A 16697-nucleotide genomic window follows, 5' to 3' on the forward strand; every position below is an offset into this window, starting at 1 on the left:
ATTAAAACTTCATACACCGACTAGCCACAACATTAAGAATGGTTTTAATGTTGTGGCTGATCGGTGAACACAGTGGTGAAAACAGACACAAAAGGCCACGCTGTTTTTTGAGGTAGTAGCTGTATTCAAATGATTGACAACACAATCACCCCCTCTCCCCTGTACCAATGTTTCAGCTACAGAAATGACAATACCTTTTCAGAAAATGTGTTACTTTCTATACAGCACTCAATCAAATGTTAAAATGAAATGGTGTAACTCACTACCACAGATGACTAATACTGTCAGGATGCAGCATTGGTCTTCATATTCTTTTGCCCTCTTGTTACACTTAAAAAATAAAACTAGTGTCCCAAGGGTAAGCATAAGAAACTAACCATACAATAAAGCAAAATTTAAAAAAACAAAAAAAACAAAAAACAGTCAAACCGTTTTCAGAAAAATACTTAAATTTTGTAGTTATTCATGTGAATACAGTATAGAGTATTGTGGAAATGTGAAATGTTAAACCATTAGGGATTGTTGTAGTGTTCATTATTCACTCGGAAATCAAAATCTTAAAAAAAAAGTCACAATAAGAGCACCAAAAGTAACTAAAACAAAATCAAAATTATTGTTAACCTTTACAAAAAAATTCTATATTTAAATACAATTGTAACCACTTGGCTCCTTCACACACACACTGCATCAGACCAAGGCAAATTACGTAAACCAAAAGAAAAAGCACCAAATGTTAAGGAAGATGAGAAACAAAAAGTTCTAGTAACTAATGAAGAAATTCTCATTTTCCATCTGATCAGTGTCCACGTTTTGTTCCAGGACAACCAGGTGTTTTTATTTTCTCTTTCTGTCTTGGGAGCATCGTGGACAATACCTGCATAGCGTGAATGGAAAATGAAGCAGAAGTAGGTGAGTGGTGGGTTTGAATGATTAGCAATTCACACTTTCACTGCATACATTGAAAGTAGGGTCGTACTTAACAACCCCCATTTCGGTTCAGTTTCTTACCACTTTCCTCTTGGTTTGGTCGTCAGGCCCACACATGCAAAATGGAACCACTCAATGGAGCACTAGAGAAAAGACAAAAACAGACAATATACTGTGAAGTGTCTTATAAATTGAGCACTCAGTATAGATAAAACAACATCATTTAAAACCCATGATCAAAAACAAAATGAACCTTTCTAACATCACATACAGTATGTGCAGAGTGTTTTTTCTTGCTCTGCCATCTGTGACCTTCTCTGAGGAAAAGGCAGGAGACTGAAGGACTCCTAATTCTAGCATCTAAGAAATATATATAAGGGAAAGGGTGTACATCTGCTGTATGTATAATAAGTTATTATTGATATTTAATATGATTACGGTTTCTTTTTTTTTTTACAATTTATCTTATTTAATTCACTCATTGTCAGGACTGTACTATAGTAAGTTGTGATGACCTTTGTGATATGTGAATGGTATTTATGTTAATGTTATTTAGATACACACACACATAAATAAAATCATATGTTGCTTGGACAGGCTGTTATAGCAAAGGTCCCATGAAATTAAGAAATGCATTTTCCGTGTGTGCTTGTGCCCTTAAATGTCACAAAAGGGCATTTTAGCATATATTTATACCAAAACTCCACCTTTCTTCTTCCTGAAACATATTATGTTACTGATAGAGGTTACTCTTAGGAATGTTTACAAATTTTCAGCCAAATGAAATATGACTATAGACTTTTAGACAATGCCACTGCTCAGCAGTGGGAAGACAGACAGACACAGAATCTATAAGATACAAAACTACATAACAAACAGACTCTAGTCCGCACGAATACAAATGAAAATGTGTTACAATGATAATCACTATGATAATTATAACTGTATTTAATTCCCTTGACTTCATAATTGTCATCTCCATTTCATGACATACTTTCTTTGTATGTATATTTTGTCTAGAAGCTTCTGTGCTTGCAATCATTAATATTTCTGTTACAAACTGTTTCCGTTCAAAACATTACCAACGTCAATAACATTCTCTTCAGCAAAACATACATGGATAAAACATTTATTTTGGGAAAAGGTATTTGCATGTGATTAAGACAGAAAAGAAGGGTTTTAAAATGAAACTCACATCAGTGTTGTCACAGCCGATCATCTCGCCATAAGAGACCTGATGACACAGACAGTAGGTGGGCTCGTTGGGGTCCACTGGCATGTCCAACACATCAGATGGGTGCACATTGCCAAAGTTGGAGGAAGGGCTGTTGAATTCTCCCCTGATGATGGACCAAAAATATTATGATGAGAGCACAATCATAAGGCTATCTAAGAATTGTTAAACTGCAAACATGAAAAGTGGATACACAACATACGGCTGAAGGAGTTTGACTTTCTTCTGTGCACTCTTGGGGCTGCCATCTTCATCCGAACTCTTCACTTTAGACCTTGTTTTAGCTGTCTTCTTTTCCTTCTGTCTGGAGTCACCTGGAATTACACAATCACTTAACATACAACCAAGTGTGGATTTACAAAATCTTCATTGTCATCAATGCAAAAATAAAAAGGCATGCAACAAAAATAACAGACACACACCTTTTTTGCCCTTACTGGAGGTGGAATCATAGTCTGTGCTCTCAATCTGCTTTTCCTTCAAATCAGCCTCAAACCGAGCCAAGTCTGTGTCAAGACGTCTGATGTGCTTGTCGACCTGCAGACAAACAGAACTTCAGCAGACTGGATTCGGTGCATACGTCAGGTACATTCAGCACGGTGGGTCTATATATGCCAAGTTATTCCACTCATATTACCAACAGATATACATAAAACATTACATTACATTTGTGAGTAATACTAACCATTTCATAGGTCTGCATGGCCAGTTGCACCTTATCATCTCCAAACTCCTTGCATTTACTGTAAGACTGCTGAATCTGCCTCAGTATGGACAGCTTTTGTTCAGAGGAAAGAGTCCGGGCGTTGGCTGTGTACTCTTTCGCCAGAGAGTCTATCTGTCCTTTGAGATCTAAAGGAGAGACAAAGAGTAAAACTTCAACTACAACAACATACAAATGTGATACCGCTGTTAACAAATAATACCTCTCAGATATCCCGAAATAACTGCAGTGGCAATATATGTCAACATTTTGTCACATTTTGTGACTTTAAACATCACTCAAAACTTGACCTTGGGGTTGTCCTTCTTCGTTGTTCCACAAATTGCAACTATGACGTACAAGTGTTTTACTATTGATTGGTGGGTCCTCAACTTTTTGGTTCATGATCCCTTAAAAATGACCCCTTATCACAAGTTATGGTATTACCATGGATATTAATATGAACAGGTCGAGCAAAATTTGATTTAATTAGAAGGATTTTCAGATGAATGAAGAAGTGAAGTTAATCAGTATTTCGCAAAAGCAGTAGAGAAATAGAGAAAAGTCTGAAGATATGCAACAGAAACAGTTTTCTTTGAAATCACTTTAATCATCCTGTGACCCCTCAGACTTAACTTTGGATCCCTGTGGGGAACCTTTACAAGAAGTGAAATAAACGTGGCATTGTGTTTAACAGGTTTTTTTTCCAATACGGGGTGCAGATAACTTGTGTTTTCACATTACTGTTGCTTCTGACTAGACACCCACACTTATTTCAGATTTCTTTGTCTCACCCTCTGTGCGTTGATCTAGATCCCTCATCAAATTGAAGTTTCTCTGCAACTCGAAGGGCAGGTTTTCTATGCCTGGTGAAGTGAGAGGGAAAAACAGTTTAATCCCATGAAAAGATAATGGAAGCAGGGTAGCTAGCTTTTATGTGCAAGACTAATGCTCCCGCTGGAATTAACCATAGCTTTTTGATTAGCTTTCACAAGTAGGTTTAGGCAGGAAACAAGATGCACAAAATCATCAACTTTGTTTGAGAGGTTGATTTATACTAAGTCGTTAAAGCTAGAACACTGTGTGTGCTGTTCGTTTTCAGACAGCATCCTTTCTTCGTTACAGTGCGTTATTCCAGCAAATAGACTGAGCCTAAACCCGCCGACCGTTAGGAAACAGTTACAGCGCTTTGTTCCACCGGCGGGTTAATTATGGGCTACAATACACAAAGAAACAGCGCGTTAAAAGAGCTACAGAGGTAGAAATATCCTCCGATATGTTTAAATCACGCCAAATAGCTTACTGTCCAAGTAATGCTCCAGATACATCCCCGCCGCCATCTTGGAAAATGTAAACAACACAGCTTCCTGTCCGAGATGGACCAATCTGACTGGCTGTTTCCACGGCGGTGGAAGAGTTTCCAGCACAAATTCTCATCCAAACTACTGTATGTATTTCAAGTTTATTATATTGTATGTCCGTTATCATAGATGTAACCAATACTAACAGCCACACGAAGGGCTTTCATAACATATTTAAGATTCACAGTATATCTGAAATGTGACAAATGAAAACTTTAATTTCAAATATATCTAATTACATTATGACTAATGAACCACTGAGTTCTGTGAAGAACCAGTTTAAAGACTCTACAGTTCTGCCATTTACATTTTAACTTGTGGCATATCAAAGTCAAGATACCTTAAGTGCAGCTCATTACTCATGCTCTCAATTAAGGATACTGATTTCAGTTTTTAAAAAGTTCTTGTTAAAATTCAACTGCAAATATCTTAACCACCTCTGTAACCAGAGTTGCAGCTAATCAAAACAAAACTGACAAGTCAAAATGCATTGACTGCAGTGTTTGAAATGTAATTAGAGATGAAATGAATGATGGATGGATGCTAAGAGTTTTTTCATAGCTGGCATTAACATTTAGCTCAAACATCAAACCCCTATTTGATCTAAGCAGCTAAAACTTCCCACATTTGAATAATGAATCAAACAAGTGATGAGAAAAATATCTTAAAAGATTTATTATGTCTCACAGATTTCTGGAAGTTGTCCCACCCTGCAATTAAATCAACAGACAAACACAATGAATACTCTGTAATACAAATAAAAAAGGGAGGACTAAACTTAAAGGAGAACATTGTTGACCGGTCCAATTCATCTGTACATGGCCTTGTTACATACAGTATTGTTGTTCTAAAAGGACAACAGAGCACACCAACTTGAACTGAAGGAAAGAGGATCTGGGTCTGTGACAAAGCTCTACAAAGCTCTTGCATTATCTGAAACACTCTGTATACAATGTCACACTCTGTCTTGTTTTTGCAACATGTGCTTCAACTTGTTGAATTTATTCTTTCCCATTCTGTTCTTTGCCTTCTTGGGTGATTTTCTGTTTTTGGCCTCCTTTTTCTCAAATCTGCTCCCCTCCTTTTTGTCGGCCTTCGATGCTTTAATCTCCACAGTGGTCTTCACTGCAGGCTTCTTGGCCTCTGCCCCTTTCACAGTCTCCCCGTCCATCTTGGCGACCTTTGCCTTTTTTGGTCCGGTAGGTGAGTTCTTTTTGCCCTTTGACTTTAGGTTTGCCTTTTCCTTGGCTGCTGTTCCATTGGCTTGGGCTTTTTGCTTTGAGCCATCTGCCTTACTGGGGACAGTCTTGTTCTTGTCGCTGTTGGATGGTTTTTCCTTAGGAGCTTCTTTAACTTCCGTCGCCTCAGGAGCCTCTGAATTCTCATCTTCTACATTAGTAATAGACACAGAGGGTCAGTTCATGATAAACACAGAATCAAGAAGGAAGCTGTCCAGTAGTCTTTAAAAATGTGTTACCTTTCCCTGCTGGTGCAGTTGGTATTACATTGGAGAACTTCTTCAGTTTGGCCACAAAGAAGCCATCCATATTGTGGGAATGAGGGTAAAACCGCCGGGAGAGTCGCAGAGAAGGATGGAATCTGCGTTCTTTGAACCTAAAACAAATTTTTAATAAATGAAGGGTTGAAGAGCAAAGTATTTGCAATTCAGTGACTTAAATCCTTGGAGTAAACACACATTGGCGATCTTATTTACCTGGTGAAGCCTTCCTTGCCAAAGTCAAGCCCTATGGGAACCAATTTGACGTTCCTTTTCTTTAAAGCGTAGTCTACCACCCACTCATTCTCCTCCACCTAGTGGAATACATTTTGATCACTACAAAAGCCTTTTGCCTTCATTATCAATACCATAGAATCAATGTAGTACATGGCACAAAACTAATTTAGCATTTATACATACCATTATTGAACATGTGCAGTAGACCAGATATCCTCCTGAGGGGGACTCAGCATTGACAGAGTCTATGGCAGATAGAATCAGCTCTTTCTGCAGGTGAGCAGAGCGCTGGATGTCTGCCTCGTCCTATCAGGAAGCAGGAGGATCACAGGAACAAAGTATTAAAACATTACCTAATATAAAAATACTGTATGTTTCTATATGGGTGTATATGTAAATGATGAATGGTGGTTTACCTTGCTGGTCTTCACAGCTGGATCTTTAGCAATGACTCCTGTGCCTGAGCATGGAGCATCAAGTAGTACTCTATCAAACCCACCCATTACCTGTAGGCAAAATTTTCAATAAGTCAGTACACTTAATAAAACTCAATAGAGATAATCTTTTTCAATGGATGCGTGATTGTTACCTTTGGGAACTGCCGGCCATCGTAGTTGCAGACCACAGTGTTGGTGACGCCCAGACGGTGGATGTTTCCCACCACACTCTTCAGTCTGTCAGCGTTAGCGTCATTAGCCACAATCACCCCCGTGTTTCTCATCAGCTGAGCTAAAGGGGTAACATTCAAATGTATTATTAAGTAGATATCGTTTGCATGTGGGAAAAGTTTGTATTTGCCTTCATTTACACTGGTTTACATTACAGCTGTTGGTCATATTAAACAAAGAAAATAAATAAATTATATTACATTACATATATTACATCCCAATATTTTATGGACAAAACGATAAATTTATTCATCAAGAAAATGATCATTAGATTAATCAGTGATCAAAATAATAATCAGTTGCAGCCCTAGTCTACATGACAGTTTGATACACCACCATTAAGTTTCTGTACACAAAATATAATGGCAGCACACTTACCAATATAGGTGGTCTTGCCTCCTGGAGCTGAGCTCATGTCCAAAACTAATTCTCCCTCCTGTGGAGAAAGTGCCATTACTGGCAGAAAACTGGAGGCTCCTTGTAGCATGTACTGACCTGCCAGGTACTCTGGTGTTGCACCTGTTTTAGAAGTACAACAAAGATTACAGTTACAGCTTGTGAGGCCACAATCAGTTTCAGATAATCTCCAACAAAGATCCTTGATGGCTCAAGTCAGATCTTACCAATAGGTACTGAGGAGTCGTAGATCACCAAACCCACTTTAGACCATTTCCCCAGTGGATCGAGGTTCACTCCTCTGTTGATCAGGGCCTTAACAAGGAAAAAGACCAAATATAGATCAACATGTGAGCACCTGAAGGCATCATCTGACAGAATTTGACAGTAGTTAAGTCATTTGATGAGGAGTTTCCACTTGTATGACAGGTCTTCATATGTCTGACTCAAATCCCCCCCACTTTTACTTTTCTGAAAATGCTACTCTGTCATTTTGTTCTGGGACTGCATTTATTAAACCCATATTTAATTATGTCCTTGGACATAATTAAATTAGTTCATTAAATTCCTGTAAAACACAATGTTATTACTACTTCATTTGGGATTTGTAGTGAGTTGGCCTACAGAAACACTAATGAGCATGCAACATATTGTGCATTTTGTGAAAATACTGTAACAAGCAGTTACCTGCGCAAGGTCCCGCCTCCTTGTTTTCAGTGTGTTGGTCCGAATAGTGACAGGTCTCTGAATTTCATTGGCCTCGAGGAAATCAACCAGCTGTCAACAAAGAAAAAACAGATTTGTGTGACATGCAGTCAAAATATTCTAGTCATTTTAATCATCAAAATCTCCAGCCGCATGGTCAAACTTGTGTAACTTTGTACATCAATCAGTTGTAATCAGAATTTCTAAGAGCATGCTTTCTTCGGTGGAACAGGAGAACACTCACCTCGGAGAGAGGGAAGAGGTCTATTAATTTCTCAATGAGAAAGTTGTTGTAGCTGTAGTAGGTGCAGAGATCTTTCTTCAACAGAGAGATGTACTCTGCTCTCTCTTTCCCCTCCTCCCTTTTTGTTGAGAAATTACAAAGGACGTCAATGTTGTCTTTTATTCTTTGATGAATTGTCTTCAGGTCTAGAGGCAGGATACCTTAAAATGCAGATAAAAGAAAAAGCTTTGATTATTTGCAGAACAAATTAGTGTAAATCTGATGCTACATGTGTTTGAGGAATCTTATTAGAAATAACCGTTCATCACTCACCTTCCTTCTCACTCTCCTCTGCTCCAGGTAGCCTAAATTGATCCATTTCATCTATGTTGGTTTGTACCGTGTCTTCCTCATCTACGTCTTCATCATCCTCATCATCATCACCACCTTCGCCATCGTCGTCTTCCTCCTCCTCCTCATCATCATCGTCATCATCATCATCATCATCTAGACCCATGGTTTCTTTCATCTTTTTCTCTTTCTTTGCTGCACGCTCAATAGGAAGGAGCTAAATGTGAAATAAAAACCCATGGAAAACAGTCACTAAATCATAATAATCATATATTTTACACATTGTAGCACCCAGCAACATTGTTCTCTATGACAAAATCATGGATTGTGTCTGCAAGTTTGCAGTTCAGTCAAAAATGAGGTTTCAACATTTGTATCAAAATTTTGGTCCAATTTGAAAATGTCACATACGTCTTCTCCATCACTTTCTTCTTCTGCTGCTTCATCTCCACTGCCGTCATCAAGTGTGCCGTAATCGTCAACCATTTCTTCATCATCATCGTCGTCGTCGTCGTTGTCTTCGTCTTCATCATCGTCATCCTCGTCATCATCCTCCTCCTCCTCTTCCTCTTCCACCTGTTTCACTCCTGATTTTGCACCCTTCTTTCCTTGGTCTTTTCCTACTTTCTTCTTCTGCTTCTGCTGCTGCTGCTGCTGCTGCTGCTGCTCCTCCTCCTCTTCCTCATCTTCCTCTTCCTCCCAGTGTTCATCACTGTCATCCTCACTTTCAGGTTCATCAAGTTTGCGCTTCCTCTTTGCTGGTTTCAACCATTTACTGTTCTCATCAGTGAATCCTTAAGAGGGAGAGAAACAAAAATCATACATTAAACATCAACTTTTTTCTCTTCATTTTTACAGTTTCTTGTACCGTTTTGTTCCATAGATGTCAAATATCTGAAGCTAGATAATCCATCACAGCGAACATTAAGCCTTAATTTGATTTTGTCAAAACTGTACTCTTATTTCATTACATCTTCTCATATCAGTGCTGCATGAGATTATATTCTGCTTAATGTTCATACCCTAACACCCACAGTGTCCTGTTGCATCAACTTCCTGTCATTTGTTGTATCTTAATCATCTGGGGCAGCAGTTAATTACAAACCAAATATTGTGAAACTCTGCAAGTAGCATCAATAATGTCCAGCGTGTAAAGAAACCAATCTTTACAAGGTATACAGAAAATATTAACTGACAGTGATGTAGTTACCTTTCTTGGGCTTTTCCACAGCAACATCTTTTGGCTTTTTCAAGTTCTGGACTCTCTTTGCAGCTCTGAAAAATGACAATATGAATGAGTAACTTGTAAACAGAGTAATGTTATTTCATTTCATTATTTGTTATATAATCAGTAAATCTTTTACCTTTTCCTGGCTCTACTCGACAGACGTTTTGGGCCGGTTTCCTCTGCAAACAGGAAAAAAAAAAAAAAAAAAAAAAAAAAAAACATTGTGGTGAACAATATTTCCACAGTGAAAACGTGTTTTAGGGGAGCTGACAGAAAGGACACCATAGTTACCATCAGTTATAAACTTTGCCAACTCGGTTTCTGCTCCCCGTTGTTTCTTGGCTTTCTTCCCTGGCCCTCTCTTCACCTTGTTGGTGGGATCCAACTTCCGACCCATGACTCTGAGCTATACCTGAAAAGCAGAGGAAGGCAGGTTCACCACCTGTGCAAAATAACACTTAAATAAATACTTAATTCCCCCGAGGGAGTCATCCCAAAGGGATCAATAAAGTCTGTCTAAGTCTAAAATAACAATGTCAGTGTGTAAGAGCAGAGGCCATGGCTTGACCTCTCTTTTAGACCACATTTTTTTGTGACAGGACTCATTTGACTGTTTGAAAATGAGTTCAGAACTTCATATCAGGGACAAGTGGGTGAACCACAAAATGTGCATGATCTGATATGTATTTAAAGAAATTTAAAGTTGCAGCATGTTGTGCTTATCTTAAAGAAATGGCAAAATATCCTTGGGGCACTTTGGTTACTACTATGAGTTAAGAGTAATCGAACCAGTCATCACAAAAATGTGGTTAGTTGGTGTTAAACTACCTCTGTATCATATGTTTTTCAGAATATTCTCGTTAGATCTAAGGCAATTTAGAGGAATATTCCTGATTGTGAATAAGGTATATAGCCGAGTAAATGTTTGTGATTGAACTTGACTGGAAATTACCCACATTTTAATCACTCTTATTAGCCACATATAGCACATTATACCGTACATACGACTTATGATGATGCCAGTAAAAGTAACAGCGTTAAGTTTAGAGTCTCAATAGCGTGTGAGAGGATGTTGAATGCTCAGATTAAGGTCACTGGTATAAGACTGCGAGGCACTGAGCAGAAATGTCAAATCAAAGTGAAGCAGAGATACAAGTGGAGAGAGCTATGCTGAAAATAAGTTTGTAGAACAACTCCATGTTACATGCACCATGTTTCGTCCGGCGAGTGTCTACTGATTTCTGTAGAAAACACACACACACAGTTCCTCCGGTCATCAAACTCGTTACTTATATTCCGCAGTCATTTGTGGTTGTTTATTGTTGGAGACACAATTAATCAAATGTTAAATAGTAACACAGGTGTTACTGAACTTTCGCACTGACAGAGAAACGCTGTTACAAAATAACTTAAACACGGACTACTACTTGACCTAACTCCGTATATAGTGTTTGCAGGTAGAAGCTAAGACCTCGGTCATTAACACCGACTGACCGGGTCTTGTGAATCTCTACAACAATCCTTCACATACTCACCGATTAATCTGACACTTTTTGTTCCAAATCCTGACTGCTGCTGAAAGATACAAAATTTCCACACGTGAATTTTTCTTCAACACGTTGTAGAGGACCATCCGGCGCACACGAGTGACGCAGTGATGGTAGTGACACGCGCGCATACACGCGCACATTAAAGAGACACGTTTTAAAGTAATCCACATTAAAAGACTGTTTACTACTACTGTTTATTAGATACCCACCTTTCCCCCAAAATATTTTATTAATTAAAATAAATTTCAAATTCATCACAGTCCAAGTAGTAACAATGTAAATCAAGTCTTACGTTGTTTTCAAAAATGTAGTTCACATAACTAATTGTGCATTAATTGTGCAAGATACATAAATCCATGAAAGAAACGTGGAGATGTAGATAGTCTTAAAAAGACATTTGTGAAATAAAAAAACATAATTTAATTATATTATATTTACAATAAAAGCAAAGTTTTTGATTGATTTTTCAACAACAAACCTTGACAAAAACAAACGGTGAATATTTTGTAAGATTTTAAATCTGCTTCTAGAGCCCATTTGAATGCATATAAATTAAACACGTCTTTTGATATCTATATCTATATAATATTTATTTACAGTCTGTGCTCGTGCCTCAGTTACTACTCAGTAACACCCACTCGCGAACACGCTCGTGTGCTCTGACGCACACCGTCTGCGACAGTCCCTCAGACGGCATCATGGCGGCACCTAATGGGAGGAAGCGTGGTCTCGAACATCTGGACGAATATGAACCCAAACCAGCCAAACATCTCCGCAGCCTGCACGACCGTATGGCCGAGCGGAGACTGGTCGTCATCCTGGAGGGAGCGTCGTTAGAAACGGTGAAGGTGAGAGCGTCAGGGCTGCGTAAAGCGTACTGTTGTGATGCCTGCTACGAGTGGAAGCGACATCAGTGACCATACCTTTACATCGGTTCACGAATGTGTTTTGGTTTCTTCCAGGTCGGAAAAACATTTGAGCTGTTAAACTGTGACCAGCACAAAAATATTATCGTCAAAAGTGGAAGAGATCCAGGACACATAAGACCAGACATCACTCATCAGGTACTCACTCATCTCTGAAGACCTACCTCTACATCTCAAAGTGATGGCTGCTTGTTTCATGTTGCCTTTATAATAACACTTGTAAAGTAAATCAGCATAACATACTGATTGCCTGGGTATTAGCCTCAAAAGTTAAATATCTTGTTTCCCTTCACCAGTGTCTGCTCATGTTGATGGACAGTCCACTGAACAGAGCAGGTCTGCTGCAGGTTTACATCCACACAGAGAAAAACGCCTTAATAGAGATCAACCCACAGACCCGCATCCCGAGAACCTTCACCCGCTTCTGTGGCCTCATGGGTAAACAACCACCTCAGTTGTGTGTTTTTGTGTGTCAGATGTGCACCTCTGTGGTCTGCCTTCCCTCATCAGCTCCTCCTAATCTTTCCCCTCGGTCCTTTCCCATCTTAGTTCAGCTGCTGCACAAGCTGAGCGTCAGAGCCGCCGACGGCCCACAGAAACTTCTGAGGATGATTAAAAACCCGGTGTCCGACCACCTGCCGCCCGGCTGCCCTCGCATCAGCACCTCCTTCTCTGCGGGAGAGGCTGTCTGCCCCCGATCTCTGGTGCCAGAGGGACCAGCTGCAGTGGTGATCGGAGCATTTGCACATGGAGCGGTGAGACATGGCTCTACACGGTAAAGGCTAACTCACTGCTTTGAGTTTTATCCATCTGTGTCACTGGTCTTTCTGTCTTTTTTTAGGTGAATGTGGACTACACAGAGAAGACTGTGTCGATCAGTAACTACCCGCTCTCTGCCGCACTGACCTGTGCTAAGATGTGCTCGGCCTTCGAGGAGGTGTGGGGTGTCCTGTGACAAACACTTATTGGACTACTGATGAGACAGTAGACCCCATGGACATTTTTTCAGTGGACTAAGAATGGATGTGATGGAAACACTGCACCAAATGTTTGTTTCTCCAATGAGACCATGTGGACTACAGACACGTGGTATGATGCTGTTTGGCCAACACTTGGAATATACATAACTTTTTGTACCCAGTCCTCTCTCGTCTTGTAGAAGCATGACTTGTACCATTACCAATTGTTGAAACCAATTCCTGGAGCTACGGATCTCAACACAGTTCCATTAAAATGTTTGATTAAATACTGTGTGATTTGGTTTCATATAGACTGAGTGGAGTTCAGGGAGAGAAAGTACATGAATTTTCCTCCCTAATCCTGAGTGTAAAATAAAAAAAAAAAGACCTTTTAAGTATAATTTAAAAAACTAATTTTCCCAGCTGATGTATAAAAAGAAAGTATACAACTTCAGTTTGCTTGAAAAGTTTCCGTTTATTACTCCTTGCCATAAATTACACTCTCTAATAGTAGTAAGACCTTCTCCTGGCAGTCTGACGTCGCCATGTTCTTGCTCTTGATCGTGTTTTAGGAAGCCTCCATCTTGATGGTTGTCTTTTTTGGGAAGATTTATATGGATGTCGGTTTCGCTTTGGTTGGCGTCTCCGAGTCCTCGGTGCCTTTCGAACCCGTGCGGCTCGGTTTGTTGGAGACCTGCGTTTCTTCCCTGCTGGCTTTGGCAATTTTCTCCTTGCTTTAGGTGTCCTCCTTCGTGATTTGAGCAATCTGCCCAGTGGTCTGCGAGCCTTGGCTGTTTGTTTTTGTGATCTGCCTGATGGTTTGCCTCTTGGTCTCTTTGATTTGGCCGCTCGTTTGCTCACCTTGCCTTTTGGTTTGTGTGATTTGCCTCTAGTTTTAGGAGTTTGCTTCTTTATGGCCTGTCTCTGCGACTTCTCTGTGTCTTTAGGGGGCTTGCTGGCTGTTTTGCTCTGCTTCAGATCTCCTTTTGGTTTTACAGATTTCACAGCCGTCGTCCTTACATGGGTTGTGTCTGTCTTTTTCTGATTTATGTAGAAGTGTTAAAAATTTGAAATTATTTTAGATTATTGTTGACAAGTCTAACTTGTTTCTAACTTGCACATTGAAATTCTGAGATTAACTCAAAGCTGCATTGCACAGGGTTGGATGTCCCTTAAACCAGAACCAGATGTATTTACAAAATACCAAATTAAAAAGGCAGATGCTCTTTACCTTACTGTTCAGCCTGAAGACTGTGTTTCTCGTTGTTCGCACTAGTGTCTCATTGTTAACCAGCCTCCTGGTCACCACGTTCACCTGCTTGTTGTTCCTGGTGACATCATAGCCTCCAGCAGCCAGCGTCTGCTTGAGCTCCGCCATAGAGATGCCACCTCGGTGTTTGCACTTGGAAACCACGCTGAGGATGAGCTGGGAGATGTGATGTGAGGCTGGTTTTGTTTGTGCAGTGTTTGTCTTGGAAGCATTGTCAGCCCCAGTCTGAATCTGATGCTTGAAAAGGCGAACGGGAGTCTCTGAAAATCAGTAAAGACGAGAGAAGGTTGTGTTACTTGTCAAAATAACAAGGATAAAAGAGAATACAGAATTTGTATCTTGTTCCAAGTTTCTCATCTATATCATGAGTTCTGTGATGGGTCTAATATAAATTTAGTCATATTAAAGTCATGCCCTCTTTTTTTTTTCTTTGTGGTGGATTTGGGGGTTTTAGCAACACGGGGGTGATTATATTCTACAAATAAAAACTCCCACCTCGTGGGAATTTTCTAGGTCGAGGAACTAAAACTAAACTAAAAAAATAAGACTTTTAGCCATTTAGACTTTACTTTTAGGTCTACAACCTTTGCTTAAATTAAAGTTTAGCTTTTGGTGGCTGTTTTCTTTAATAATTGACTGACTGTTTGGTCTATAATGTCAGAAAATATTAAAAATCCTCCTAATCATTTCCTTAAACCCACATGAACATATTCAAATTTCCTTTTTTTTTGTCTGAGCATCAGTCAGAAACCACAAAGATGTTGAGTTTTGTCTCATACAAAACTGGAAAACTAGCAAATAATTTGAGAAGCTGGTCCCCATGAACATTTGCAACTTAGAGAACTTAAACAATGAAAATGTTGCCATTAGTTTTCTGTTGATTGACTAAACAATTAATCTACTCAGCCAATACTGCTACAGAGCACTGGATGGTTTCTGGGTGCCTAGGAAAATAATGAAAATGTACTGGGGCCCAACAGCGATGGGAGTTAGACCTCCATGTTAGGAAATAAAATTTACATGATAGGGTGTATTGATACATTCAAAACGCACCATATATTAAATTAAATTGTTTATTTCTCAAACATCAGTGTATCAGTCTAAAGCCTCTCAGTGACCCCACATGAGTTCTGGGACCCTACAGTGCAGAAATGGTTTTGGCTTCTCAAAGCTGGGTTAAATATTTGCAAGATAAGATAATAACAAAAATACTATTTGGTTTTCCAAAAAAAAAAAACCCTAGAAAACGTGAGTTTATAAACTGTGAAATGTGACTTTGACTAGCTAGCTGCAGTTAGCTAAAATGACTAGCTGTGACTCACTCGGCAGAGACGCTGGTCCCTTCCCTGCGGACTCCTCCTGACTCTGGATGGCCCGTTTCAATAGCCGGCCCAAACGTCTGGCTCCTGCTTTTCCGAGGCCTCTCCCAGTCGGAGGTTTGGTTGGTCTGCCTATTTGTTTTATCAGCCTCAGAGGGGTCTTATCTCTCGCTTTAACGTTGATAAAAACATTTCCTAGTGCGCTCCTCTCTGAGGCTTTTCTGGCAGTGGCTTTCCTCCGCATGTTTTCAGTTGGCCTTTTTCATATTTCAAAAAGAAAACTAAAATATGAAAACGCTCCAGCTGATTGTTGGGAAGTCTGACAGAGACATAAGGTAGGGCCTGATTTTCGAACGGTAAGTTTGCGATTTTATTTTGAAAAATAACAGCACTCTAGTTGCTGGGTAACGGCTGTCCACAACTCAGTGAAGGAAAGTAACTAAGTACTTCTACTCCACTACATTTATTTAACAGCATTGGAACGATGGTTTGTTTTAAATTAAACTATCCAACAGCACAAGTAGAACCGTAACAATGGACAGAAATTAATTAAGAATTTAATTTTATCATTTTCATTTTTCTGTTGCAAAAATACCAAATATTTTCCAGTTTCAGCTTCTCAAATGCAAGGATTTACTGCTTTTTCCGTAAAAATCTTTTTTTATTTAATGATCCTTGTAATGGTTTCACTTTTGGCTCTGGGTAATTGTGATATGTATTATATTCTCATTATTCTCTGAATTTCCACAAACCAACAATCAATGAATTAAATGACAAAAAAATTAAATCAGATTAATCCACAGTGAAAATAATCCTTAGATCCAACTAGAACAGTAAAATGCTGCTTACACATTAATGCATCTGTAAAAAGACAGACAGAAGTAATCAGATTCTCCTGATTATATTTACATGCTATTACATGAGAGACATTTTCAAGATATGACATGTACTTGCACTCCACTGATCTTCATCACTTAGGAGACAAAACTACAATGTAACTTAATCAGGAGCTCAATTTAAAACAATTATGCACATTTACTGTGCTTAACTGTGCTTAGGTAAAACAATACTGTACTTTAAAAACATTTTTCTTCCGCTGATCCTGTACTTCTACTTCTGTAGGATTTTGAATGCAGGATTTA

At 39.2% G+C, this 16697-nt stretch overlaps 4 protein-coding genes across 4 annotated transcripts; 1 reads left to right on the forward strand and 3 right to left on the reverse strand.

The window, feature by feature from the left end:
• Positions 1 to 85: 85 nt before the first annotated feature.
• Positions 86 to 4275, reverse strand: ing4 (inhibitor of growth family, member 4). Its single transcript, XM_018682733.2, has 8 exons — positions 4168 to 4275; positions 3659 to 3730; positions 2847 to 3013; positions 2584 to 2698; positions 2364 to 2475; positions 2123 to 2267; positions 1009 to 1070; positions 86 to 874 (listed from the first exon to the last, which is right to left on the reverse strand). Exons 1-8 carry the CDS (start codon positions 4202 to 4204, stop codon positions 835 to 837), a joined length of 750 nt encoding a protein of 249 aa, XP_018538249.1. The 5' UTR covers positions 4205 to 4275; the 3' UTR covers positions 86 to 834.
• A 610-nt stretch (positions 4276 to 4885) lies between these two features.
• Positions 4886 to 11187, reverse strand: nop2 (NOP2 nucleolar protein homolog (yeast)). The gene is made up of 16 exons (XM_018682730.2): positions 11067 to 11187; positions 9823 to 9943; positions 9668 to 9710; positions 9514 to 9578; positions 8715 to 9097; positions 8286 to 8520; positions 7974 to 8173; positions 7712 to 7801; positions 7252 to 7339; positions 7007 to 7147; positions 6550 to 6689; positions 6377 to 6466; positions 6144 to 6266; positions 5940 to 6037; positions 5703 to 5839; positions 4886 to 5614 (listed from the first exon to the last, which is right to left on the reverse strand). The coding sequence occupies exons 2-16, from the start codon at positions 9926 to 9928 to the stop codon at positions 5181 to 5183; spliced, it is 2373 nt and encodes a 790-aa protein (XP_018538246.1). The 5' UTR covers positions 9929 to 9943; positions 11067 to 11187; the 3' UTR covers positions 4886 to 5180.
• A 563-nt stretch (positions 11188 to 11750) lies between these two features.
• Positions 11751 to 13253, forward strand: emg1 (EMG1 N1-specific pseudouridine methyltransferase). The gene is made up of 5 exons (XM_018682734.2): positions 11751 to 11929; positions 12044 to 12145; positions 12304 to 12445; positions 12557 to 12762; positions 12849 to 13253. Exons 1-5 carry the CDS (start codon positions 11780 to 11782, stop codon positions 12960 to 12962), a joined length of 714 nt encoding a protein of 237 aa, XP_018538250.1. The 5' UTR covers positions 11751 to 11779; the 3' UTR covers positions 12963 to 13253.
• On the reverse strand, positions 12898 to 16650 carry LOC108887346 (histone H1.1). The gene is made up of 3 exons (XM_018682731.2): positions 15559 to 16650; positions 14198 to 14496; positions 12898 to 14007 (listed from the first exon to the last, which is right to left on the reverse strand). Exons 1-3 carry the CDS (start codon positions 15797 to 15799, stop codon positions 13471 to 13473), a joined length of 1077 nt encoding a protein of 358 aa, XP_018538247.1. The 5' UTR covers positions 15800 to 16650; the 3' UTR covers positions 12898 to 13470.
• Positions 16651 to 16697: the final 47 nt, after the last annotated feature.

This window comes from Lates calcarifer, linkage group LG15 (genome assembly GCF_001640805.2).
Source record: "Lates calcarifer isolate ASB-BC8 linkage group LG15, TLL_Latcal_v3, whole genome shotgun sequence".
Classification (NCBI taxonomy): domain Eukaryota; kingdom Metazoa; phylum Chordata; class Actinopteri; family Centropomidae; genus Lates; species Lates calcarifer.

What these genes read in the sequence shown, in the direction of transcription:
- emg1 (XM_018682734.2), top strand. Translation starts at nt 11,780, where the DNA reads ATGGCGGCACCTAATGGGAGGAAGCGTGGTCTCGAACATCTGGACGAA. An exon ending in GACCAGACATCACTCATCAG is followed by an intron (nt 12,146 to 12,303) that starts GTACTCACTCAT and finishes TCCCTTCACCAG; the next exon opens with TGTCTGCTCATGTTGATGGA. An exon ending in GAGCATTTGCACATGGAGCG is followed by an intron (nt 12,763 to 12,848) that starts GTGAGACATGGC and finishes GTCTTTTTTTAG; the next exon opens with GTGAATGTGGACTACACAGA.
- nop2 (XM_018682730.2), bottom strand. Translation starts at nt 9,928, where the DNA reads ATGGGTCGGAAGTTGGATCCCACCAACAAGGTGAAGAGAGGGCCAGGG. An exon ending in TGTGGAAAAGCCCAAGAAAG is followed by an intron (nt 9,098 to 9,513) that starts GTAACTACATCA and finishes CTCCCTCTTAAG; the next exon opens with GATTCACTGATGAGAACAGT. An exon ending in AAGAAAGTGATGGAGAAGAC is followed by an intron (nt 8,521 to 8,714) that starts GTATGTGACATT and finishes TTTCACATTTAG; the next exon opens with CTCCTTCCTATTGAGCGTGC.
- ing4 (XM_018682733.2), bottom strand. Translation starts at nt 4,204, where the DNA reads ATGGCGGCGGGGATGTATCTGGAGCATTACTTGGACA. An exon ending in TCTAGATCAACGCACAGAGG is followed by an intron (nt 3,014 to 3,658) that starts GTGAGACAAAGA and finishes TCTCTCCTTTAG; the next exon opens with ATCTCAAAGGACAGATAGAC. An exon ending in CTCCAGTAAGGGCAAAAAAG is followed by an intron (nt 2,476 to 2,583) that starts GTGTGTGTCTGT and finishes GTGTAATTCCAG; the next exon opens with GTGACTCCAGACAGAAGGAA.
- LOC108887346 (XM_018682731.2), bottom strand. Translation starts at nt 15,799, where the DNA reads ATGCGGAGGAAAGCCACTGCCAGAAAAGCCTCAGAGAGGAGCGCACTA. An exon ending in GGGACCAGCGTCTCTGCCGA is followed by an intron (nt 14,497 to 15,558) that starts GTGAGTCACAGC and finishes ACTGATTTTCAG; the next exon opens with AGACTCCCGTTCGCCTTTTC. An exon ending in TCTTCAGGCTGAACAGTAAG is followed by an intron (nt 14,008 to 14,197) that starts GTAAAGAGCATC and finishes TACATAAATCAG; the next exon opens with AAAAAGACAGACACAACCCA.